This window comes from Halictus rubicundus, chromosome 17 (genome assembly GCF_050948215.1).
Source record: "Halictus rubicundus isolate RS-2024b chromosome 17, iyHalRubi1_principal, whole genome shotgun sequence".
In the NCBI taxonomy this organism is placed as follows: Eukaryota; Metazoa; Arthropoda; class Insecta; order Hymenoptera; family Halictidae; genus Halictus; species Halictus rubicundus.
Window position 1 is genome coordinate 2,187,170 of NC_135165.1, and position 27,326 is coordinate 2,214,495.

The 27,326-nt window shown below is 45.9% G+C and overlaps 1 protein-coding gene across 17 annotated transcripts in view; it reads right to left on the reverse strand.

Moving 5' to 3' along the window:
• LOC143362403 (uncharacterized) overlaps window positions 1-27,326 on the reverse strand; it is an 85,661-nt gene that overhangs the window by 12,623 nt on the left and 45,712 nt on the right. For 6 of the 17 annotated variants that reach the window (XM_076802520.1, XM_076802504.1, XM_076802516.1 and 3 more), the window contains 9 exons: window positions 25,478-25,537; window positions 11,042-11,178; window positions 10,246-10,525; window positions 9,787-9,907; window positions 6,388-6,532; window positions 6,056-6,149; window positions 5,515-5,744; window positions 5,175-5,253; window positions 2,282-2,446 (listed from right to left, as the gene is read on the reverse strand). In XM_076802520.1, coding sequence (XP_076658635.1) covers window positions 2,282-2,446; window positions 5,175-5,253; window positions 5,515-5,744; window positions 6,056-6,149; window positions 6,388-6,532; window positions 9,787-9,907; window positions 10,246-10,525; window positions 11,042-11,178; window positions 25,478-25,537 — 1,311 coding nt within the window. The remainder of the gene's footprint in view (window positions 1-2,281; window positions 2,447-5,174; window positions 5,254-5,514; window positions 5,745-6,055; window positions 6,150-6,387; window positions 6,533-9,786; window positions 9,908-10,245; window positions 10,526-11,041; window positions 11,179-25,477; window positions 25,538-27,326) is intronic. The other 11 variants (XM_076802510.1, XM_076802519.1, XM_076802518.1 and 8 more) reach the window with 7 other exon arrangements.

The window sequence follows — 27,326 nt, forward strand, 5'->3', positions numbered from 1 at the left end:
AAAGGGTGAAACGAAAATGTCCGAAGTTCCGAAAAAGTGAAGAGTCGGTCTGGAAACAGTTACGCATCGCAGTACACATCGCACGATAGAAAGAGATCCATAGAGAAGTGGATCGTACAGAATTGTGGGATCACTACTGTGGATCCGAACGGACCCTGTATTCGCCGGTACACTGACGTCGTCCGTCGTTCGAGGGTTAAACACGGTCGCCGGAACAACCCCCTAAACCGATAGAGAGCTCGCGCTGGTTCACGCTCGGGCGAGCTCCTAAAATTAACCCCCCGAATAAGGGAGAGGTGCGGCGAGCAGAATGGAAACTGAATTTCGACCGAGACGCTCTCCGCGCACGTAAGACATCCCCTTTCACGTTTCTGTGAAGAGGATCGTCGTCTCGGGCTGTGAAAAAGGTCCCTGCGGTCGTCCGAGAATAGTTGAGGAACTTGCTATTTTTATCCGCGGCCACTATGTCCCTCGTGAAACCGATCCGTGGGGGTTGGATCTACCCCCGACAGAGGGGCGGCTCGATGCCAAGGGCACAAGCAGAATCGAAACGATTGTTGGCCTTTGGCAGTTTTAATAGACAATGGGCATCTTTGTTCTTCGTGGACAAGGAATCTCTTTCTTCTAACGTACCACACCGAGTCGAGATTTATTAAGACTGATCACCGTTCACCAAGCGTCCTCCCAAAGTCCTCAATCACTATTACAAATCGTAGTCTATCTGGATGTCGCCGCGAAGCGGGGATGAAGGCTATTCTATTGTTATAAATCATTCGAAAATATTTGATCAGTTGCCGTATTGAGAAAAAGAAAAAAAATACTATTCGCGGTCCGCGCGATTGTCGGACATTTTAAGCAAGGCTGCGCCGCTTCGGCGAGGTTCGTTCTCATTCGGGGAGGTCATTGAGGGCTGAAGGGTCTCCCGGAGTAATCGAATCCGCGCGGAATCGCGTCCGCGCTCGAACATCGAGGTTCCCCTCGTAAGATCGCGTTCTCCGGCCTTCGCCGCGCGACTGTATCGAGACCGACGAGAGCCGACCAGTGCGACAACTCCATCGCGACGCTCTCTGGCCAAACATCGATCCTCCGAAATCGAGATTTTCGTCCGAGAATCAACCCCTCCAAGAAAAACGGTACACTCCCAATTTCGATTCAATAGTATTGAATCAATACTAAACTATTTTTCAAAGATGCCTTCGCGATCATTTCTATCGAACTCTGTTAAATTCCCAACGCGTTTAAATCGTACGGATACTAATGGAACAGTGATTAAAATTGTGCTTGTCGAGGACCGAAAAAATTATTCTTGAAGGGGCATCGGAGAAGATCGATCGCGAATTGCGGTTATTAAAATTTTGATGTCAACCGTCGGCGTGGACGAAGGATTTGACCCGGAGCAATTCGAAGCAAGATTCAGCGTGCCGGTTTGTTAGCACAATGCCGAATTCATCGACTCACGAGTCTTTCAACAAAGAGGGACAACGTTTTCTTTTGTTTCGGGACCGAGAACTCGATGGGCGGTTCAACCCTCTGACAATTTCGCGATCGTAACGGACGAACGAGTCAGACTTTTGGATAGAAACTGAAAGAAAAAGAAAAGCAAGTAAACGGAATGAGAATCACAGCTTGTCCAATATGCTCGTGCTGTTTTCATGCAATCGTGGGATCGTTAACGATCTTCCGCAAAATTACTGTGCAAATTGTTACCGGAGAGAACGACCAACTTCTGCAACGAAGTATCCATCCCTTAATTCTTGAAGTAGGATCTCAAAGACTCAACGGAACTTACACACAAGTGCTCCGATGGCACCGCTTGTATCAACATACAACTAAAGTTAAGAACAAACAGAAGAACTTTACGTCAAAATCCAGCTAGCCCGGTCAAGGGTTGATGCTACCCTCCGCGGCCAAATTCCTGCAGATATTAAATTTGCATGATCCCGTCCGCACACTCAACTCTGCACACATTGTCCAGAGGTCCTGGGATCACGTATCAAAAGTCCTTGGCGATCCAAATATTTTCAGGGTAAACAAATGTTGTGGCCGGTCGGATCAAACCGCGCGAACATTATTGGACAAGCGAGCACATCCGCGACGATTCGGTCGACGTGTCAAACTGTTCAGGGGGTCAAAGAGTCATAGAAGAGGCGTTGTCGGGTTAGTAGAGAGGGATCTGTTGGGTGGTTGGGTTGCGGGATGTAGGGGGTGGGTGTTAAAGAGAACCGAGATACGTGAGAGAGTTGGGCTAGCGGGCAGCTGGCACGTGGTACAGAGAACGTACATTTCCGATGGACCTGCGGGGGCCTCCTGTGGAACGGAGTAGGCCCTGGGCCCGAGGGTGGTGGCGGTAATGGCGGCACGCTGGTCGACGGACCCGTCGAGGAAATCGTCGAGGGTTCCCGTATGCTCCAACGCACGCGGCCAGGGCCCGTGACTGAAACACCCGCTGCCACTCCTGATCAATCTGATCTCGCACCGGTGATCGACGATCGTCGCGGTTGATATATACAGTTTTTTCTTTCCTACTCTTTCTTTTCATTCGTCTCGACTGCCCGGCGCAAGGGGTCTTCCTACTTTCATCCGCGTCAGGGTCGTTTTCAATATCATTTTTACATCCTGCGACTCGGAAGTTAGGATTTCACGCGAATTCACACGCTCAGGCATGCACTTCGGGGAATTAGTCGAGTAGATTTAGGATGATGTACTGTTAGGAGCTGAGAAGTTGGTTGTCGAGACCTTACGGAGGGAAAGGGGATAGTCGTTTTGCTTTTATCACAGCACGTTGATATTGTACTTAATAAGTTTTAGAAATTGGCCTATTGGTTCAGAGGGAATTGCAGCTGACTGCCATTTTCTCAGCTTTCGAAAGTACTGTGCAGAACGCGAAAGTAGGCTTCTCTTCGTCATGAAATTACGAAATTACATTGATTACATTGATTTGTATTTTTGATTACACGAGCCTGTTGAATTATTACAGTGAGCGGTGGGGATAGCGAGCACCAATCAGATTTCAGTTTGTCCAGCCTACTTGTCGACTCTGCACAGTATCGTAGAGTGAACAGAGCTGTATGAGGAACGGTTCTTCTTGAAAAATGGTGATCAGCACCGAAGATCGAGATTCAGAATAAATAAGTATCATGGAAAATATGTACTCTACCAGCCGAAAGATTATGGTTACTTTATGAAACACGTTCATTGAGCCATCAAGCTTAACGTTTCAAGTTCCCAGAAATTAAAGCGATCAGACGATTTCTATTCATTAATATGTCCATCAGTTTCAGCCAAAAAATTCGGAATAAATTACTCCGAGGTTGCTGGTAGCACGGATGATAATCTTCCACAAATAGCGACGCATGTTTAGGCAAAAGAGTTGAATTTCAGCCGGTAGCGTACACACAAAATAGAACGTCCCCCTGCATCCCCCGATAATCCGAAAACCCTTTGATCAGTCCGAATGAAATTTTGTCGAGTGATTCCCTGGGGCCACGCGCGCGGCAAATACAGTCTAGTATAAAAGCCGGACACCCTCGCCCCATCCCATTATTTCCAGTCGGTCCGGTTGCGACAAAAGCCCGGGCCAACGTCACGAACCTCCGAATAAAAGGGAATTCGATTTCGTCTGCCCCCGAAAGTAGGTAGACCCCTTTAATTCTCGAGAGAGACGGGGTTTTGCTGGTCGCCTATCTCGATCCGCCTACTGACTTCGATTCCGGGGAGAGTGACCCGTTCGATGAACGAGGATGATGCAACCGACCGATCGCGATCAGAGAGAGAGAGAAGACTTGACGATGGAACTTGGTGATGAAGATGAAGTCGAATGGCGATGAGAGATGATGTTGGTTTGATGGTTAGGTAGCGAATCGCGATGGAGATGATGCGATGCCGATTTGCTCGCCTAATTTAGCGAGCTGGAAGATCGTCGAACATGAGAGATAGAGAGAGAGATAAAGATAAGATAGATGATTATGATTATAATCGGAAGGTCGATGGGTTCGAAGATGAAATTGGGTTCTCGTCTCGGGCATGGTTGGCGTTCGTAAAGACACCTAGAGCTAAACGGGAAATCCCGACAACATTGTTCGCCACAGACGCTTGTCGACGTCCGGCTCGATCCTCATCGAACCTGACATGGCGAATCATGTCCGTGAAAACTATGCTACTCGCGACTCACGGAGGCCGTTCGGGAATGGGGGAAACAACATGTCGCAATAAAACTTTCTGTACGGCCAAACAATAGAGCTACTGGTTACTAGACTGGCAGAGACAGAGAGATAGGTACGATCAATAAACATGAGTATCATGCATCTGCCTAAGAAAACAAAAATATTACCAAAAAAAAAAAAAAAAAAAAGAAAGACAGTACATTATGACCCTGGAACTCGCGAGGATCGAGTTCGTGGAACCCGACTACGGGAAGCTTCGAATTACTATAATTATTTCTTTTGCTCAATATCAATTTTCAAACCGGTCCTATATTAGTTTTCATACACTTGGACTCCAATGGTTCGGCAGGGTTTCAAACGTCTTAAAAAATGATTTATCGTCCCGCTCGACAAACTCTGGGTTGCGAAGCAGTTTCTCATTTGCTGGGCAGAACGATAGATGATTGTTTTAAGAAGTTGTTCGAATGACGGTACTCGACGAGCCGGGTCCTCGGGGATTCCAGGGCGAACGACGTGTTTGGCAATTATACGTCCGGACACACGCACCGCTCAAAGAATCGGAAAGCGATTCGATTGCGTCCCCGTGGCTCGAACTCTTTAGAAGCGGTGAATGTCTCACGCGAAACACGTTCCGAACAAGGTGGTGACAGTTACAAAATAGGTAGTAACACGTTCGGCTATCGAGGCCCACAAAGAGCAAACAGAGCAGTCCAATATAATCGCAATAGATACAATATTTACACGATACTTCTATACAAAAGAAAAAAAAAAAAAATGTAAAAAAAAAAACGGAAAGAAAGACAAGTAGTAAGTCTAGAAGAAACTGTCCAAATCGACGATGCACGAAGAAAATGCAAACGGGAAATTTGTTTCGTGGCGGATTACGAGCGCCAATCGTTCGGGTTTAGGTATACGATCTCTTTTTGGATGCTAAGATATTATCGACTGTTATCGAGACAGAGGGATGTCGAAACGGGAATGTGTCGACGATGCTCGGTCGGGGCTACTTACTCGGTCGTGGATGCCTTTCAGGCTCACCGATCTTCTCCCTTTGATCCTTCTCTTTATCCTTCGGCTCCTTCTCTTTCTCCTACGGGAATTCGATCGGGTGAACGATTTATCGGTCGGTAACACGGTTCAGCGCAAACTTCATAGTAAATTACAGTCGCCTCGGAAAGCTAGTTCCTCTAAGAATCGAGATAGACATTTTGTCCTTACCGTTTCAGTGAGTGACATTTCTTTATAATGATTCCGATTCTATTTAGAAAAGTCTACTGTGTCAATTCTATCGGCGTTTTCCGAGGCAACTGTACGTCGTACGAAATGATTTTTGTCGTGGAAATGATTTTACCTTCGCATCTTTGGTGACAGACGGTGCACGAGGAGGCTGGCGTTTCGGTGATCTACGCTCGGTGACAGTCGGGCCAAGACTCTGCGAACGACCGGTCCTAGGGCTGTTCTTCGGGCTGGACTTGGTCTTAGGCTGAACTTCTTCACGGTGTTCTTTCGTGTCTTCGCGACGCCGTGGTATCACGGGCTCCAATTTCTCTCTCGTCGGAGAGGGAAGCAGTGCGCCGTCTCCTGTCGAAAATCGTTCGAGTCTTTTAATGTTCCATCGGACGACTGTGGCTTCGAGAGTTTCATATTTAGACCAGCTTATCTCGAGATTCTAATCCTGCAGCGTCCTCAGGCTGTTTAACCGACCTTCAACAGTACCACGATTGTCTGAGATTCTTTAACTTGGTCGTGCAGTTGTTTCTTCAAAGATGTTTTTATATTTGGGAAAAGTGTCGACGTTATTGTTAGTCTATGGTTGAGGACCGTAGAAGGGTTAGTTGTTCGAGAGGTTTACGTGTTCTAGTTTCGAGGAAGCATTTGTTTCGATCACTCACCCACACCGGTTGTACGATCCAGATGGTGACGGATCAAGAAATCCTTTCTTGCGCGAGCGATAGCTCTTTCGGTGTCCTGCGAAAGATCGATGACCTATAGAGTCATGCAATAGTTTCTATAGAGAGTCTGTCCACTGGTTAGTTTCACATAGGGTGTACCAATTAGTAAGGCATTAACGTTCCATCGTTGTCATATTCCATCAAAAATTGTATAGGACCCTTCCAGAATGTTTAGGAATAAATAGGAAACGTTGATGGAGATAATGGTTTACTGATTGGTACGTTTAATAAATTCCGATGACTCGGGGCAGATGTAATGTTAATTGCCGTACCGTTTTCGTATCGTCCTGCAGTATTCCATGCATGGGTCTAGCTTGCACCGATGACGGTCGACCCGCGGGAGGCATGGTCATCGCCGTGGAAACCGGCGCGACCTTCCTCGTGTTCTCCTTCTCTTTCTCCTCCTTCGTCACCGACCTAAACATGCAATCACTCGTCATCGCGGCACTCCGAGACGACCTTCTTGCGAAACCGCGTGGAAGAAATAAAACGCAGCTACGACAAAACCCGTGTGAAGGTTCGAAACGATTCCCTTATCAACAGCCTTCAAAAATAGCTTCACGATCGTGTCAACTAATCATCTGGACAAATAAAACACCAAAAATATAATATATTTAGAGTCTGTACTAAATTATTTTCAACGCTATTCGTCAGTTTTCTCTCGAGTAGAACGAATCTGCATGTAGTCAGACATTGAACGTTTCTACCCCTGGAATATATTTACCTGGTTGTTGCTTCTGAAGATTGTATCTGATTTCTATCTCAAGTAGAATGGAACAGTATCTAGTCAGACATTCGACGTTCTTACTTCTGTCAAATATATAGCAAGAAGTTGTTACATATTTGCTAAGTTTTACTAGAAATTGAATATTTCAAGTAGAGTGAATTCGTCACTAGCCGGACACGCGTTGGATTTAAATCCGTGTTAATTTTGATCCCGTTGGGCACCGGTAATCGAAGGTACGTCCATTACAAATATGTTCCGGTACAATGTTAGATGGTAAATGTTTCAAGTGGAATCAAACGGTAATTAATCAGCCCCATGGTAATTCCGTCGACGTAGAACGTTTATAAACTCAGCAATGAATATGCATCGACGTTACAGAGCACTCGTATGCTTTAAGGAGAGCGGAACTACGTCTGGTCAGACACCGTATTATTCCCGCATTGCGAGAGCATATGTTAATTCCAGCTGCGTCAAGCTGTGGCAACTGACAGCGCATTAATTATAAATATGCATGAATATTATATTATAGGGTAAACGTGTCGAGTAGAATGAGCTTGTACATAGTCAGCCCTGGATTTCCTGTAAGCCCGCGATAATTTATTGACGTTGAACGTCTGTAACCGACAGTAATTATAAATATGCATACATTTTCCATTAGCGGACTAGACGATCCAAGTAGTGCGAACCTGTATATAGTCGGACATGCCTAGTTTTCCGGAGCGAACACAGTACGTCAACCACAAAATGCGAATAAATGTGTAAACATTTCACAACGTAGAACGAAACTGTGCATAGTCAGACACAATTATTCCGCGTAAATTAATGTTAATTTTCTGAACGTTCCCGCGACCGACAGTGGAATTATACATGCGCATGAATACGCGATATCAGAAAGCAAACGCTTCGAGTAGAACGAATCTGTATGAAGTTAGACGTCGTCGCTGCTACCCCGGGGAACGCCGGTAGCCGACGGTACACTAATCATAAATGTACACGACAGTAATGTTAGAGAGTAAATACCGGGTGCGCGTATTTAGTTTCGAAACTGTTCGAGGAAGCGGGTAACTTTGTTGCCGCCTGCGGGGTTCGAGCCCCGAAGTAGTTACAGTCGAGCATTGTCGCGGCAACATGTCGCGTAGCAGCCGGCTGCATCCACTTCCGCAGACAGCGTTTTCAGAATCGATCGGGGACCTTGATTATGTTACATTACGCTGCCACCAACTACCGGGACATCAATTAAAAATTATCAACTGACAATTATCTTGGAAATCAATTCTTCTTGGAAATGTTTTTCGGTTCTTTCACTGTATCCAATTGTTTCGGAGTTGTTAAAAATCGGTAATTCTCAAACACGAAAGAGCAGTCGTTGTTATTGCACCAAGCTTGATTGAACCCTAAAATGGAATAAATTTAATTTCTACGTCTAATAGTTAGGAGGGATTATTTCCAGTTAATAATTTTCAGTTAATTCTGGGGAGAAAGGGGGACTGTAATCTAGTCTATGGTCTATAAAAATTGGTATGAAGAAACATGGTGGTACAGGGAACACCTCTGACTAAATCGGCAGTGTGACACATTGCAAACATTGACGAGTTGAGTATAGTGTACTGGCCTGGCAAGGGACAGCGCGTTGAGAGCGTGGTTACTGGAGACTCGTTTCCACAGTGAAGCTTCGTCCTCGGCTGCCAGACCGCAACCCCAGTCGCGATGCTAATGTACAAATCAGAACGAGTCATTCTGTTGCTTTCGCACGCACCGTCTAAGCTAAACTCTCGACACTAACAACGCACACACTATAGTAAGAGGGGAGGGGGCGGGCGGGGTCACAGAGAGCATGCTTTGGAAGACACAAACCATACCGATTGATCTCGGAACGAGAAACACAAAGAGAGAGACAGAAAAAGAGAAAAGGTATTCATGCACGTATTGAATCGAGATGAGACCCTTCAGTTTTGCTCTCGGACCTTTTTCAGAACGATTGTATCGTGAATTAATGCGTGTGAGACTAATTGGTGTTTCAGCGGTTGGTTCGACTCGGGATGAGTATGTACAGTGATTGAAAACTCTCGATGAACCGTGGACACGAACGCATGCAAACAACCAGCTCGTGACGATGTTTCGATTGTCGGATCGCGAGCGAGATTATGCGTGTTTGTGCGTGTTGATGGTTCCGAATGTACAGACGAATGAGGAGCGGAGTCTCGGATTTTTTTAACTTCTGGAAAGCCAGGGTATCTTTGTTATTCGTGGAATCGTTTGCAGGATTATTTTCTTCTGTAAAAATTTTTCCATTTCTTCTGTGAAATTGTTAACGACAAAGAAGTTCCAAGTTAAGACACCTTGACTGTCGCAGAAACGATCGGAGACGATTTCCAATTGAATCGACAAGTACGAACGAACGGTTCCGCCCCGTACAGTCCGTGAAAAAAGAGCTCCATAGAGCGAAAAACAGACAACGAGAACACACCGAGTAAATGCTAGACTTTGTAAAAAGGTACACTGGTAAAGAAAAAAGGAGAAAGGAAAAATACAGAACACGGAGGGAAGTACAGATATATCCAGCGAGTCGGAAGAATCGCGACGTATCGCGTCCCTCGATCCCGTGATCGGATTTACCTTGTACTCGTCAGCGAGTCGCCTAAGCTCGATCACCTCCGAGGTGGGGAACGGTTTTTCTTGCGGTTTGCTCCTCCCTTTATCCTCCACTATCCTTACGGTTCTACCTGATTTTTTACCCCTGCAAATGAATCAATTTGTGGTTGCCGGTGCTGACAGAGAATTGGATTCTGACGGTTCATTGTTTCGACGCGGCTTCACACCGATTTTGTTCTAGAGAGGATCGTCGTAGGTGCTTTCGTTCTTCCCTTCCGTAACGCGGTAACTAGGGCTACGCAACAGTGTTCTATGGGGAACCGTGTGTGGCGTGTCATGGTGTCTCTCTGACCTGAAAGCTATTTTCAAATCCGACATGTCCTCCTCGCGCTCGTCCCCTTCCGGAACAACGCCGTCGATGATGTCCATCCCGGTGCCTCCGACCAGCGGCTCCAGCTCCGATGCCTGCACCCCTGCAATTCGTTGCACAATGCATTTTACTCTCAACTTTGAATGATCAACGATGGCTAGGCTGGGAATCTTTGCGCAAAACAAAGTTGGCACTTTCTTCTTTGAAAATTTTAAAATTCTAAAGTCCTACAATTCTTTTAACATTGCTACCGTTTCAAATGGCACCAACTTGCTTTAACGCGTAAAATCCGCAGCCTAGGGCTGTTTATTCAGACTTTGTACAATTTTTGTTGCAATATCAAATCTAGGTCTGATAGGTGTTGGGCTAGGATACGTTTGTTAGGACTAGGTAGCGGGTCAAGTAGGTTAATCTTCCGGGAAGACGCTACGGACAGCTTACCGTCGCGCTTGTGATCGACATCCCCGGGTCGTTTCTTGTGAACTGGAGCAGGCCCCGTAGGCGCGATACCCTGTTTCAGAGCCCCCATGCTGAGGGACTTCCTGGGTGGTCCTGTCGTGCTTGCAGCCCCCCCGGCGGCAGTGACTCCCGGTGCCACTATCTCCCCATTCGTTAGCTGGGGTCGTCTAGGCCAGGCGAACTGCAACCGATACTCGGTGCTGATCCGTGATATCGCTTTGCTCAGCTGACTCGGCGGCAAGCTCGACTGCGCTGTAACTTCCTGCGAAACGAGAGTCCTCGATTATCCAACGAACCGATTAGAACAAGATTATAATAGTTAACGGTGCACGGTAGAAAACTTTCAATTGCGGTTACAGCATAGCTTGTGATAAAGAACGTAGGGAAACTGATTAAACCGAGATTTATTTTCTCTTTACTGTCCTGTTCTCAGGACCAATGCTTCCGAATTACTTTCCAACGAATATACAGGGTGGTTGGTGGAAAAAAGAAGTCGAAAATATAGAATAAAAATTTGTCGTTCGAGGCTTTCGCATTGAGGCAATGCGCGTGTTATTCGATAGGAATTGTCTGCTGCGTCTGACCATGACCTACCAATTCTACTTCCTGCGCATACTAAAGCACGCGAACCCGACGGATCTTTAAATTCGATTTTCTCGAAAACAAAGCCTCAAACGAAACATTTTTATTCTATATTTTCGACTTCTTTTTTCGCGTAGAATCACCCCATTTCCGCTTGTACCACCAGTTACCAACCACCCTGTATAACAATACATACCCGGACTTTGTCAGCTACGACGTTGGAATCGACGGCATCGATGCCACCCCCATCGGCCGCGGTGATGAACTCGTGCGTCTTGTACGCGAGCTCCGGGCATTTCTTTCGCCTCGGCAACGGTGGTTCCAAGGTGGGCCCTGAAACGACGAGGTTCTAGGTTGAAAAGATCGTCCGGGGAGTCGATCGATAGATCACCGCCGCGTTTCTTCGCGCCCTCCCCGCCTCTCGACTGTGTTTTCATTGTCTCGCGTCGATCGAACCGTTTCTTTCTTTTTTTTTTTTTAAGCGAGCCGCGCCGATCGCTTGTCTCGAACACGGAGCCTCGAGCAGTTTTCACACAGAGAGACATGACGTGCTTCGACGACACGACCGTTCGGTTTCGAGGCGTGTGCTGATCGATTTCTCTTAATGGAGACTAATTAACACAACGGTCGAGAGGGAGCGAGTACACGCCCGAGGGCGCGCGCGCTTCTCGTCGCAGTAACGTAAAAAAAAAAAAGAAAACAACAAAGACAAAGATAAAGAGAAAAAAGTAACATAGAGAACGTGTGAGAGCGAACTTCTTCTCCAGGTGCACAAAGCACGTAGAACAAGCGGAAGCTGCTACAAATCGTTCGCACAGTAAACATTCCTTCTATTATAGTAGAAGAAGAAGAAGAAGAAGAAGGAAAAGAAGAAATTTTAAGAAGCGAAAGAAAGTATACAGGCAACATTCTTCTCTACAAACCGTGCTGCTTTAGCCCTTTCTCTCTCTCTCTCTCTCTCAATCTTTCTCTAGCTGATTCTCTCATTCTCCCACACTCTTTTTCTTCTGTTCGGTTTCGTTCTACCTGGTACCTGGAACCGGAAGCGGTCTCTTTTCGCTTGGACGCAAGATCGCTGAAAGACGATTAAGCGGCGAAAGCAAAAAGCGTCTCGAGAGAGTCCAAGTTTCGCGGAAATGGTTCCTTTGTGGCGGGGGACATAATGGGGACTCGAGTCGAGCCGAGAACTTCTTCTTTTCCCACCGACAACACCGCCTCGTCGTCGCCGCGCGTTTACGCTAACGCCGCGCGCCGCGCCGCTGACAATCGTTCTCTGGGGCTCTTTCGTTTGCCAGTTTTCATGGGGAATTGATCGACGCGAAATTAGCTACGATTTACCCGCCGCCATAGGGCCCACTTGGGAAAGACAACTGAATGGAAAAGTGAAATTGAACGGAGACGATTATTCGAGGTTTCCATTCAATTGTTTAACAACAGAAGATAATGATTGTAGCCGGAATATTGTGCAACGCGATAATATTCATCTAAATGCCAACACAATTATTACATCCTCCGCAGTTTGAAAATGGAGAGATGATTTCCTAGCCTTATTTTGTTTAACCCCTCCCTGTAAGCTGATAGTTTCAAGCGTGAATTAAAAATATACGATGCGGAACAAGTTCGTTAAATAATAGTAATATCGATTTATGATATCGTATATGCACCGTGGAACATGTTAAATTGCCCTGTATAGTCCGAAAAAATTAGGGCCGCTTACAGTTTTCCAAATTTTTCGCGGTGATCGTAGAATTAAAAGACCGGAGTAGCGGAGTGCAAGAATTTTCTTCGATGCACCCGTGCAGTAGCAAAATAGTTAATAAAATAGAATGATCGCATTCCGTTCAGACCATCCAAGTTTACCGAGAAGAACCTGACAGACGTGAAAAATCGTGAGTGACCCTAATTATTTCCTTTGCAACTGTTCAAAGCAACCAGTTAATTCGGCAAACGCACGGTCGACAGTGGCCGACAGTGGAACGAGTCGTCGTGTAGTCAGACGTGTCGCGGCCGGTCGGCCGACGCGGCGACACGTCTCCTATGGAAGAGCCCTTATTGCACCGTGAATTAAGGTCAGCGGAAATCGGATTTCGAGAAGAGTATATCGCCGAGCGTTGGGGTGAAGTTGAGGGGGTCAAGTTGTGTGGAAAGTTCGCGCGTCGCTCTCCCTGTCCCGTTGCACCGGCTTCCTGTGTCTCGTCCGCGTTTCGAGGTTCCGCGGGAAACGGGCGTCGTCGTCGCGACGCTACTTTTCGCGTCCGTGCGACGAGACGCGTTCACTTCCGGTCGGCGAGGCTGACGGTCGCGAGCGCGCGCGCGCGCGAGACGGCTTCTACTTTTAGAAACGCAAACTATTCTCGCACGGACAACAATGTGCACGCGAGGAAGATCGATGCGTCCTCGTCGCGTTGTCGTCTCTGTGCACGTCCGTGCGTGTGTGTGTGTGTGTGTGTGTACACTGTCCTCCATAAGTATGACACCTGCTGGTTTCCTGAGAAAAAATGTGATGCCCGTGTGTCACGCGACTTTCCCTCCTCGTATTTTTGTATCTCGACTGTGGATCTCTCTGCGAATGACTTTTTTATAGCTGGCGAAATAGGATGCGCCGTTGCCCGTATCAATCATTCGACGGGTAAAAGTAACGGCGAAGTGAATGGGACTCGGGCGGGAACTGCATTCGCACGATGAAATAAAATTTATGTCGGCTGCGTTCGCCGAGCAGGCGAATTTTTACGAGTTTCGGACGAGAGTTGGTTCTTTAGAAAAATACCAACCATTTTGAGTCCTTTAGACCTCCATTGCCATTAGAGCTGGATTGAAACATTTCTAAAATTTGTGTCGGCTGCGTTCGCCGAGTAGGCGAATTTTTACGAGTTTCGGATGAGTTGGTTCTTTATAAAAATATCAACCATTTTGAGTCGTTTAGACCTCCATTGAGCAAGATTGAAACATTTCTCATTGTAGCTTGTAGCAAATTTGAGAAGTTTGAAGAATTTTTATACCCATTGCTGTGCTTCTTTTATGTAGATGCATTTCGAATATTTTTGGCAGACTTCCATCGTGATTGAAGGGAATCTACGATACCTATGGAAGGCGGTGTGTCTATACGTGGTCGTGCGTGTGTGCGAGCGTTCTCCCCAGTGGTGGTATAGTGATCGGCGTGTGACGGTGCGTGGAATATTGACTCGCTTATGTAAGCGTCTTTGCAATTTTCATGCAACGACATCGTCAGCCTCGCCGAGATTCCTGGGTAGTGAGGCTTGCCCTCTTTCCTCCCGCACCTTTCGTCGACAACGCAAAGTCAACTTATGGCCTCGGAGCGTCTTGACAGAGTTCGAAGGTGTTCACCTCCGATAAAGATCAAACATCTTTTTTCTTCGTCGACCTGATCACACAGAAAACTTACTCTAGTTCATTCAAAATGAAATCTTGTTGCCGAGTCGTGGTAATTGCTCGGCGTTAACGCGACGAGCGCGCAATTGAAGAAAAGCATAGCAATTTCTTTCACAATCAATCGTCAATCTCGCCCGTAGCGGAGAGTGCATCGCGTTAACGATCACAATTGAAACCGTCAACTCGATTACACGGTGCTCTCGAGAATTGTAAATTGCGACTCGGTGTAATTACCTCTCGGTGGCGATGACGGGTCAGTAAAAATCAACGATTACAGACAGTGACGTTTAATCGCATTAACAGCGCTGCACTTTGATCGTCGTCGGGCGAACATCCGTGCAAATACCAATTCGTGTCCGTTAATTAAAGCAAAAAGGATATTAAATCAAAGTTGCGTAACACTGTCGAGAGCTGCGCCGAGCTCGACACAAAATGGTGTACAATTTTGTTTAGTATTATAATGGATCCTGTAAATACGTAAAAGCAGCAATGTTTACTCGATATATGTCAACAATACAATAGCCACGGACATGTATCGTCCAGGAGACATAAGCGAGTGTTATGTCTACAATCCGAGGCCTCTCGAGCTTCGGGGCATACGTAGTGGGGATAACTCCGCGACGTTTATCGTCCAGGCCTCGGCGACGTATATAGAGAAATCTGATGTAAAGTAGAATCACTCTATTGAACGCTGTGAGGCTGTCGAATGATTCTAGAGAAAACGCTTTTGATACAGTATTCAATTCGAAAAGCCGAGCTCCACAGAGCTCTCTCCTGGCAGCATTCCACATGTCGTCGATAAAACCGACGCAATAACCATCTCGTTTCGATCTTACGATTCGGTAAACCCGACTTCATATTATTCTGCTCCCTGGATCGCAGTTTCGCGTCCTCTCTATCCGATAATACTGTACGCCACCGCTACGAAGTCGATTCCTTCTTGAAATTGGTTCCCTCTTTGGAACAAGCGTCCCAGAGGATCGTTAGTCCCCCGTGAACACTATACAAAATTCCACTCTCCAACGTATTTACTTCCTTCAACAGCAAAAACGTTCTACGGACCGATGATACTCTTCGGGAGGACCTAATCCGGTTTGTTCGAGTTTCAGAAAATCTAGAAAAATAGTTGACCCTTGGCACTCGAATGGCGACTGTAAGGCGCCGCTAAAAATTGCTGTATCATTATTCAAAATATTTTGTACACTATTAAATTTGTTTGTATGTAATAAATTACTAAACACTTCAGTATTGTACGAGTAAATTCCACCATTTTTGTACGTGCAACATGAAAAAATATATATAGAAGGGAAATATTTTAGGCCGGAAGAAACGTTTCGTTTTGGAGTTAAAGTAACTTCGAGTGCAAAGGGTTAATAGATTGAAAATAATATAACAGTATTTCTAAATTCTTCTAATTCTCTACTGCTTTAAATCACACCTCATTTTGTCATAAATGCATAAAATACGCTGTCTAATAATTAAGCTTATGGACCATTTTCATGTGTATAACACAAAAAAAAAAATATATATACAAGGGAAATATTCTAAGTCAGAAGAAATGTTTCGTTAAAATACCTTCGAGTGCAAAGGGTAAAACCTTCAGAATTCGTACAGCTTTTTCACGTTTGGAGACTGTTCGGTAACAATAACGACTACATTAATATTTTGGAAATTGACTTGTTACAATAACAATATTCATGAGAAACGGTTGGTCTACTGCAATATGCGGAGACTGTTACCATTAAATTAATTTATAACAAAATGTGTCGGTTCGGTGGAAACGTAATTTCGATTTTGATGCATCAATTAATCCAGTTTGCCGCGGTTAATTCTATCGCGGTTGTCTATAATTCCACTAAAGTTTTTCGATAATAATCGTACCATCAACCACTATTGGTGCCCGATGTAAATGCGCAAACATTCACAGCCAGCAGACAAAGGGAGCCCGGTAAGGAGGGATGCGACGCTCGGTTTGTAGCGTGATTTGCATGATTTCGAAAGGAAAAATTGTTCCGCGGTCTCTCAGACGCCGCCATTCTAACGGCAGGAAGAAAGTTCGCCAGACTAAGGCAGGGTTAAGTAATTGTAGCCAAGGATGGGGGGGGGGGGGTTAAAAAGGCGGTAGATAACGATGAGTCTCGCGGCGCATCACGCTCAAAGGTAATCGCATCGGATGGAGCCCGGCTTTGTGCTCCAGTTGCGTAGCTGAATGGCGATCACGGATCTCTTCTCTCTTTCTCTCTCTCCCTCTCTTTCTCTCCCCCTGTTCAACCGTTCGTAAGGGAATGCTTCCTTTTACGTGGCTAGATCATTAGATCGTGCGTGAAGAGGAGGAGGCTTTGACATTCCCGTCGAACCGCAGCGACGTCGAAAATTTCATCAATTTTACCGACAACTTATAAATAGAAAACTCTGGGATATATAAATCCAATAAAAAGAATTCTAATAAAGCCCGCGCACCGTTCGACCCTTTTCCCGAGTTATGGCCGTTTCGACCGGAAAACTATTTCAGTGTCGAGTCCACCGGCGAATCAGGGCTCGTAAATCTCCGGCTCGAGAAGTCAAAAACATTTACTTGATAAAACAGAAACGGAGAAGTTAATACTGCCAGGTCCGACTAAATTCCAATTACTATACGACGGCATACGCCGCGAACGCGTGAAACTCGCAGAGTCCAATTATCACAAAAGAAATCATGGAGAAAGGTTCCCGCGTCTGCGTTCGTTTATTCCTCACACCGTTCTCACTCGCGATTCCATCTAATGAATAAATTACGCAAAACCGGATTCCAGCGAATCCCTCTGCTATTTGATCTTCTGAGTCATGCTACACCGACGACGACGACATTTTCGGAATATCCTCGATTTATTGAACTATAAAAACACTGCGACCCCCACATACATTTCGCGAGGAACCGGCATTGTGATCCGTATAAATTACGATTTAATTTTTCGTTTAATCTTTTCGATTTCCGCATCGCACAAATCTCCGTTAAAATGTCCACCTGGCGAAAAATACAATTAATCAAGTAAAAATTGCGACAATTTTATTGGATCGAGACGGGAGAGTTTTATCATAGCGATTTCGTTCTTTAATCCTTCCGCGTCCCACAAGTTCTACCGCGTCGAACAAAGTATGGTTTAAAAATTCATTTCGGAACCTCGCCGGAAAATAATTCAACTGGCACATAATTGATCGGGCAATCCTCCAATGAGAAAACTGAAGACAAGGCCGGCCGAAATGCATCCGAGGATACGGACGGAATTTAGTATACCAGCAGCAATTATTCTATTATTCAGCGACAGTTACAGCGCACACAGAGTTTTCCCGAGCCTTTTCGGCCACCTATTAATTCATGCGATACGGAGAACAGAAGAGAGCGTATCTCCGCGAGTGAATCTTCTCGCTCCGAATATTTCTGCACCGTCCAATAAATAGAAAATAAGTCTCCGGAAAGGAATAAATCATTCCCGAGCAAGGTATCCCCGTTCGATGGAGCAATCGCGAGCGTAGATGGACGGTGGGTCCCCGAAGACCCGGATAATCACGAGTCACGAGTGCCTCGAGCACCGTCCGAGATAGACAGGAAAAGTAGTGCAGCCTGCGATTCTACGGTTTACGATGGACGAGCGCACTGCATCCAAGATTAATGCGAAACCGTGCAGAAATTTTCCGCAGGTGGCGATCGATCGATCGTCGTCGGTTCGCCAATGGCGGAAACCGGCCCGCAGCACCGTACCCGCGTTCGCCAATTTATTTAAACAAAAGTCATCTTGGTGCCCGTTGCGAAACATCGCGATTTTCGCTACAAATTTGTCCGGGGAAACTGAAAAATTAATTAATTTCACACAGTAATGAATAGACCGTGGACCACTGGAACATCACGCGAAATAAGAATATTCTGGGTCAATCGTAAAAAGAAAAGCTAGACGAACGATTTGTCGCAAATATCGTGTGCATCTTTCGCGCGTATTCGGAGGCATTACTGTACTTCGTAAAAGCGTGAACAGCGAATCTTGCAGTTGCGGTTCGGTTCGCGGGCTGCTTTAAAGTCCCCGGCGTTTCCCTTTAATTGGAATTCCAGTCCGAATCCGGGGGCTAGCGTGTAACATAATTATCGGCCGGCTTTTCTCGGTCATCCGCGTCCCGGATTCGTCCGAGAAAACCGTCCGCAGGATTTCCGCGCGCGCGTATCAATAGGCCGACTTGAATGGAACCGATAAGCCTCTGTCTCTATCTACCTTTGTCTCTCTCTCTCTCTCTCTCTCTCTCTCTGCTTCCGCCTCCTTCACTCTATTTTCCAGCCGTCACTCGTCTGGCTGCCTATGAATCAATTATCTTCCGGCGCCCGACGTGTTTTCATTTCTGCCAATGCAAACGACCACTTCTCTCTCTCTCTCTCTCTCTCTCTCTCTCTCTGTCTCTCTCTCTCGGCCCATGAGCAACCAGTTCAACCGGGGAAAGTAAAAGTTTCGTCGGAACGCCGGAAGAAGCGAGAAGAAAGCCGCCATGTTTTCGTTCCTCTGTACTCCACTTTCCCTGGCGGTTTTCTCCGGGTGTTTTGCATCGACGGAATCAGTTATGCTGCGGCGATTATGATCACGAACAATTTCAGTTCGGACGTTTTCGCTCGATGCGGAGCGCTTTGTCGCGAGAGATAGTGATCTTTCCGACGCGCGCTGGCAAAAGTACACGTCGCAGTACCTGAACGTGACAGGACAATATGCGGCCTTTGTCGAAAGCTGTCGAATATATTTTTCATTTTGGCGCACGGCAAAAGTCACGGGAATAAAAGTCAAGCGCAGCTCCGACGTATATGGTTTTTGCCGTTCGTAGAAACACAATGTACCAATCGTTCCCGATTTGTTCTTTTTGTGTAGGCATTGTTTCGGGAAAATGTTTATTCGAAAGCTCGACGAGAGACAATGTCGATCGCTGTTCAAACGAATTGACATTCTATTAATGATAAAAATGACGAGTTGAAGAGTGTATCGCCGCGAAAGAGCAAAGATTTTATTTGATTCGGACGATGGTTCGAATCGGACTGGAAAACGATTAAAGTAAACAAACAAAGGGAAATAAATAGAAATAAAGCGAGTACAAATATGTCCGAGGTAAACATCAATTTGTGCCGGTGGTTTTTCATTTTCGCGTTTCACTTTTTTGAAAAGGGATCGGACTGTTTGCTTCTCGATTAAAATTTATACGAGTCTCGCTTTCTTGTCCGTACGACTGGGAACGATCCCGTTTGTTTCTCGTTCCAGAAATAAATTTCATCATCGTTCCATTTGGATCGCAATTTTTTGGTTCGCTGCGATATCTCGTTTCCGATCGCACGGAATAAGCTGTGGATCGATCCGGCGCTGAACGATTTTCCCTCGGTAACTTTTCGCTCGATACTGATTGAATTTAAGACGCCGAGGGAGAGCGGACGGTTGCCGAGCCGGTAATTGAAACTTAAATGATCGAAAGTATCCTTGGGACGTTAATTAACGTCGGCGTCGAGCCGATGCGATTTACCGCCGACGGAATCGCGCCTCGAATTACAATTGCGATCGAGTGGCGAACCGTGTAGGTTCCATCATGATCGTTCTCGATTTCGACGGAACAAAAATAGCTACTGTTTTTTAAATCGATTGATATACAGGGTGGTTGGTAACTGGTGGTACAAGCGGAAAGGGGGTGATTCTACGCGAAAAAAGAAGTCGAAAATATAGAATAAAAATTTTTCGTTTGAGGTTTTGTTTTCGAGAAAATCGAATATAAAGATCCGTCGGGTTCGCGTGCTTTAGTATGCGCAGGAAGTAGAATTGGTAGGTCATGATCAGACACAGCAGATAATTCCTATCGAATAGCATGCGAACTTGCTGCATTTTCAAACTCGATTTTCTCGAAAACGAAGCTTCGGATGAAAACATTTTATTCTATATTTTCGACTTCTTTTTTCGCGTAGAATCACCCCCTTTCCGCTTATACCACCAATTACCAACCACCCTGTATATAAAATGTTATAAATTTGTTTCTTGCTGTAACCCACCACAATGTAAATATTAACTGTAACCTTCTCTTTTATATTCAATTGTAATCGATGTGGTCGCTAATGACCTACCTGTTAATGCGACCACTTTAAAATAAACGATATAATAATGATAATAATAATAATAATAAAAATAGCTACTGAAAATTACGCGCTGGACCCCGCGACGGGAAAAGTTGAAGTGAACAATTTTTCGTCTCCTTTCTATCATGTAATCGCCAATTAGGCAACCTTACCGAGCATGTTCCGGACACGTGCAAATACGAAGAATCATGTAATTACGCGTCGCCTGTCGTGTTTGGACAGAGGAAACGAATCGTTGGTGTGATCCGATCGAGTCAACAGTAATCGAGGACACCGGGGGCTCCAGAATTTCCATTCAACGTGTTCCAAATCGGGCTGCGATCTTCTGTTTAATGACCGAAAACGCTAATCCATTGACAAACTCATTAATAACTATACTCGATCCTCGAATACCTATAAATTACTACCATTTTCGGAAAGAAGAGAATGGTTGCGACAGATTCACACTTCCCAGCACAGTTTTCAAACATTACTAATATAAATACTATAAAACCATACTTTCAGAAACGAACGACCAAGCAACCTCATTTTTCAAGGCTACATCCACCCTAGTTTCGTACTCGATACCTCGAAGAACGCGCCCCTACGTTCGCCATAAATTTCCATGAACGACCGAGGGTAAGATAAATGCATATTTTCCGAAACTCCGTCCAACGTAAGTTGTATTAAAATCGAACGGGGTCACACAATTAGGTAACATCCTTCTCCGGCGATATTGCCGTCTTTCGTGTCGCAAACGATAGTGTTCGCGAGCCGTGCCCGTATTTAACCGGCTGGGCTCTCGGCTTATCTTTCTCGACCGCGGCGCGCGGTTCGGAAATTTCGAAAGTTCACGGATATGTCTTCCGACAAAAGGTCTCCGGGCGATCGATCCGGCGGATTTTAAAATAGCCGGCCGCCTTCGTCGGGAAAAAAGTGATTCTTCCCGGTGCACGACGGGAGCACGCACGCCGGCAAACATCGGTTAGTTATTAGCGCGCACGCCGGTGTCCAGAAATCCAGGTCGAAAACAGGTCAGACGGGACTAATTTTTCTAGGTGCAATCGTCGACGTCGACGTCGCCGTCGCCGTCGTCGTCGTCGAGAACTGGGACAGGCATTGTCTCCGAAAAACACGCGGAAACCTTGTTTTTCCGTGAACACCGGAACATCAAACTTTCATATCGTCCGTGACAGCAATCGATGCGCAACCGGGGAAAGAGAATTATTTAACCCCCCCCCCCCCGTGCGGACGTCATCTTGACGCTAGACCTTTCACCGTTTTCTCTGACCTAGCGCCAGTTTTCTTCTACGCGGCAGCCCTGATCGGACATATTCTGCAATGGAAAATTTCCTCAACTAAATCATTTCGACTCTGCGTCTTTAAGTTTGCCGAGTTACGTTTAGTGTTTTTTAAATTAATGTCGGTTCTGGGAATTTTCGCTAATAATTTGTACACTGTCGGTGATTTGACCAGGTTCTAATACTCGAACAGAAAATTGTTCCTGTGAACGTGCTGGCTTCGAAATAAGAATAATATTGAATTTAAACGTATCTCATGACTTATTGCATCGTCTGTATACTATGCTGTACAGAAATCGGTAGTCTACATTTACTCGGTTCCCGATCGACTACTTTTTACCGAATCCATGAGCGAGAATGTGTGAAGCCGACCAAGAATTTCAGTGTTCGCCTAATTAGCCGACCCGAGGGCAACAAAAAGATTGAAACACGGAGTGCATTATGCATGTACGCCCATTCAATTGACCTGAATGTTCGGAAAGAGAACGATTCTATCTGCGTCCATTCTACGGCTAATCTGCTGTATGGATTTTTTACTCGTTCCGCGCTAACGTTTCTACAATGTCAACGGCATTTATCCACGAGCACGCCTGATTAATCCGAAACTCATTTTTCTCTTATCTAACGCTCCTGCATTGTCTGCTCCGCCGCGCCGGTGGGCCAATATATTCGCTAAAGATTGAAAATAATGACGGATCCCGATGGCCTTTATAATAATCAAACATCGCCATCAGGAGAATCAATATTGACCGATCCGGCGAGCTTCGTGTCCGTCGAACATTTGCATTGTTGTTGCCGGGCACACGCGAGCGAATGTTTGTCGTCGTCGTCGTCGGTCGGTCGGTTCGAGCGACACGTTCTCCTCTCCGCAGTCTCTGCGCGGGCACTATGATTCCGCGTTGTAACGTGCCGCGGCGTTAATTAAATTCGTCGCTCATTAGCCGGTCGACGCGAGAACCGGGGGGGGGGGGGCCCGGCACGCGACACCGGATCGATTATCTTGCCGGTTCGCAGGTACGCGATTAATCGTCGCAATTACAAAACGATCGAGACTTTTGCGCAGATGGGACACGAAGATTGTTCGCGGCAGACTAATTGCAACGATCAATCGCTACAATCGGCCCGAAGTCCAAGGGGAGGCGCATCTTTCCGGCTGTTTCGAGGCGAGACGACATTCTCGAGGGAAACGAGACCACCGTCGTCGATCCGATCGAGCCAGGATCGCACGCGGAAATCGCAAATCGTGGCCCTCGCGATTCGTCAATCGTAAGTAAATTCTGGATCTTCGTGCAAAATGAAAATTCTCGAAGCGACGGAGGGCCACGAATGAATTTGCACGGTCGATACAAAATGGCGGATCGACGGCTGCTCTTGCTGGTCGTTTCCGGTTGACAGTCTCGTCCGAACGCAGCCGTACACAGAGAGAATAGACACAGCCAAGCACCGGTGAATATAAAGATTGTCGTGCAGGCGGCGGGATGCGGCAGCTGAGAGTCTAGAATAATCGCGTCTTCGCACGATGATGAGAGGCTTTCAACGCGAATGCGCAGCTGAGATATGCGATTTTCTGCATGCTCTATCGATATGAGGATACCCGTGTGTGTACGCCCGCGGCCGCGTCGCACGCGGAGAAAACCGCGGACCGAGCTCTCGCGAAGGAGACGTTGATTAAGTAGCTCTTTCGGTTTTCTAACTTTTTCCTTTCTTCCCTGGCGAACGAGGTGTCGCGGATGCCGCGAGCTACTTTCTTTTTCTTTCGCGCAAAGGAGCTCCCATTTTTTTTTCTGGGCAGAGATTGCTGGTTCGTACTGTTTCCTCCGCGAGAGACGGAATTTTCTCGAAAAATTATTATTTTTTTAATGAAGAAATTGCCGTTGCTTTAGATCACTTTTTCCTTCGCGAGAGAGCTGACGGTGTACACCTCAAGAAAGGATTTTTCTTTGTTTCTCGTTTCGTCAGGAAGCTAGATCTTTTTCCTCGCGAAAGAGTAACTGTTTTTCTCCACGAGAGAGCTACTATTTTTTCCTGCGCAAATATTGTTTCTTTCTTTCATAAGGGATATTGCGGTATTTTTCTTTCGGGCGGAAGCTGCTTACTTTCCTCCACGAGAGAGCCTTTCTCCTTCCCACGAAAAAGCAACCGTCCTTCCTCGGCGAAGGAGCAACAGTATTTTTCCCAAAAAGTTCTTTTTTCTCCAATGGGAAAACTTCTACATTTTTATCCTCTCGAAAGAGTGCCATTTTTTTTTTCGTCCCAACAGAACTGTTTTTCAAACACCTGCCATTTTGTCGCGGTGTCTTGCGTTACGAGAAACACAAAATGTCTTTCTCTCCGCGAGAGAGCTACTGCGTAGGGTCAAACGGTAGCTCTCTCGCGGGGAATGTCACAACTGCCACAGTCAGCAATAAACGCAGGACTCCGGGACAAATAAATATTGTCGATACAATCGATCGATCGTCGTCGAGGTATAATTGTCGAATGAATTCCCTGGGGTGTGCACGGGAAATTCGGTAGTTCTGAAAAATGTCGCTAGTGCTTCGTTTCGCAGCATGCGGGGGCGCAGCACGTGCTCAATCTAGGCTGGTATCTACTGAAAGACAATGTATTTTCAAGCGATCCATGAGAACGAGGACTCGATCAAAATCTCCACGTCTTGATCCCGTACCGACGAGACACGTTACTCGCTCAACAGATTTACCATTCCCCTCACTCTCTCTCTCTCTTTCTCTCACTGGAACTTGCGAGTCCTCTCGGCTAGTTACAAATCGACAACATACAAAACCTATCTACAAAACGAACAATCGATGCAACCTACGTATAGCCTGCACATGATGGGATGCATTCGCACCGCGAGCATTCCGATGAGATTCGGCGCAGAAGAACTGATGCATGATGGGGATGATGGGCTTTCGAGGGAACATTCGAACACTTTGGACCTGATTCGCTCTGGACCGATCTGTCTCTCTTGAAACAGAGCTGATCAATAAATACGATAACAATTAAGAAACTTGTTCGGGACTTGAATAATTGTCTGTATTAGAAAATCCACAATTTCGCAATTTTTCTTTCACTCTCCTTCGTTCTTTGCAAGTTTCTGACCAACTGTCTGGCTTGAGCACACTCAACGCGTTCCGTTATTAAAATCGTTATTGAATTACTGAATTTTTGACGATCAATTTTAATCAACTACAAAATAGAAGATGGACGAGCCCAGACTAAAAATTTGTTTACAATAAAATTGTGACGCTTAAATGGACTCGAGAAATATTTAATTGAGAGCAATCAAAGCTGTGCTATCGACAGAAAAGGCTCGATCGTCGAAGGAAAGATCGATTCGTGATGGATCCAGGGCGAATCAGGGCCAGCAAACGATCCACCGCAGCAAGCAGGCATGCGTTTTCCCGATCGTTCGAGCCGCGGCATTCGGGAAAAAAAGAAAGAAATCGTTAGCGAGGGCAGGCGTGTGTGAAACTAGCGATCCTTGAAAGCGAAAGTAACGCGAAAGGGTTAATTGGTTCGGAGAAGGGGTTGGTTTTGACGGGCGCGCGTCACGGGGGAGGAAAAAAAACGGGGGCGCGAGAAAACCGGTGTGGCTAGGGGCGGAGGGATGGGAGAGAAAAAGAAAACGACGACGACGACGAAGAGGAAGAGGAAGAAGAAGAAGAAGATGAAGAGGAGAGAAACAGAAAATGGAGCAAGGCCGACGAAAAAATTCCCCGAGGGGCGGAGGGATGATGGAGCCAGCGAAATAAAAATATGTATGTATATATATATATATACCAGCGAAATCAAAACCGTAACAATCTAGAGATGTTTGCGTAGCTCCGATCGTTCGTCTTACCTTCAATGTTTTCATCCTCGGTCGACTTGGCCGATTGTAGCTTCGCGCTCGCTTGCGTCGCTGCAATCAAAATTCGCAGCTGGCACACCGTGTCTCTTTTTTTTACTTTCTCTCTCTCTCTCTCTCTCTCTCTCGCTTGTCTCTCTATTTTTCCTAATTTTCTCCTCTCTCTCTCTCTCACCCTCTATTCCTTGCACACAAGCACGCACACGCTCGCTACACTCTCTATTCGCTCGCCATTTTGTCGGCTCCACGTACCGGGTGGTGCTTTGATTAGCCAATCTGGTCAGGACAAAGGATTTTCTCGTGACAGTTGCAAATTTTTCTAGTCTTTCTAGTTGTGAAACCATTTATATATTAATTTTACAAATAATAACCTTGAGGAACTCTTTTTACGTGTCCCACGTCGGACAATCAATTGAGTTTCATCACTGCAAACCTCTGCTGCAGCCATGCGTTTAATCGTGAGCAGCTTGGAATACACATTTCAATTAACGAAAATTAATCCTAAGTGTACGGACCGTGAAATGCACTAAAATCGCTCGTTTTTGGGTTCTGTCCAGCCAGATTGGCAATCGGTCACACCGCGCAGCCCGATCTCGTCAAATCAACCCGAAATTACGGACGATTCAGGTTCGTCGGGCCTGCCAGCTCGTTGCCAAATCGAACGCGCAATCGTTCGCCGCCATGTTTTCCGCCTTTGCTGCGTTTTTCTTTCGCCCGCTCGTTTCGCCACGGCTATCGGTACCCGATAACTCGTCCCGCTAATTATCCTCGCGGCAGCGACGGTCTCGTTAGGCGAACGACAGGACTCCGAATCCTGCGATCCGTTCGTTTCACGATGTCAACGTTCTCGACGATTTCCCCAACGAAGAGCTTCAATTTTCTACGAGTTTCTTGATTTTCTCGGTCGACAGCTAGGCGGAATCGAGATTTTCGAGATTTTCGAGATGAGGGGACTCTTTTAGGGGATTGATAGCAATCTGAAGACGGGAGCTATTGTCTGGCAAAGCGGAGTAGACGGAGGATGCGCAGTGTCTCGCGGAAACGTTCGAGCAGCTGCTTCCGCGACGGGGAAAATTCGTTTGGAAAAAACGGACGGTGAATCCAAAAAATTGTTCGACGAATTTGACCTCCATTCGATTCCTAATTTATAAATTTGTTGTTATTCCACGCATCCAATGAATTCCCTCGAGAAAGTTTTAATGGCTTCCAGTGCATTTTCTTTTCCATGTCTTTTAATATGTGCACTTCTTGTTTTCGTCACGGACAATAAACTTTTCATGTGCTTTCTTTCTCAATTTTTTATTCGTTTCTACGACACGGTTAATGTATTTTCAAGTATCGTACGTAATGGATTCGCCACCGATAATAGACTAATAATGACGACGCTAATAGGCTAGTGGATTTTCAACGGTGATAAATGGAGTACGAGGGGTGGGAAAAGGGTAGAAGACTACTCAACTTTGCCGGACGGAATAAATGAATATTAATGCAACATTAAACCGCAGTATCCCGACATGAAGAACCACATGACTTATGGCATTTCGTTTCACAGCCTCGGAAACAAGGTGAACATTCGAGGCCCGCTACTTCGGGCCATCTAGGCGAGAGACATCTACTATTTGATTAAGCGTAGGACGTTCAAACAGACATCGGTATTTATAAAGATAATCAGAAAAGAAATAGTAAAGTTTCACAACATTGACACTGAGTGTACATGTGTGTGTATATGTGTGTGTGTGTGTGTGGCTGGGGGTGCGGATATTTGAATAGTTTAAAAAACTCGCAAAGATTTTTAACACGTACGTGAGGTTGTAGACCTTTACACAAATTGAAATTTTGATGG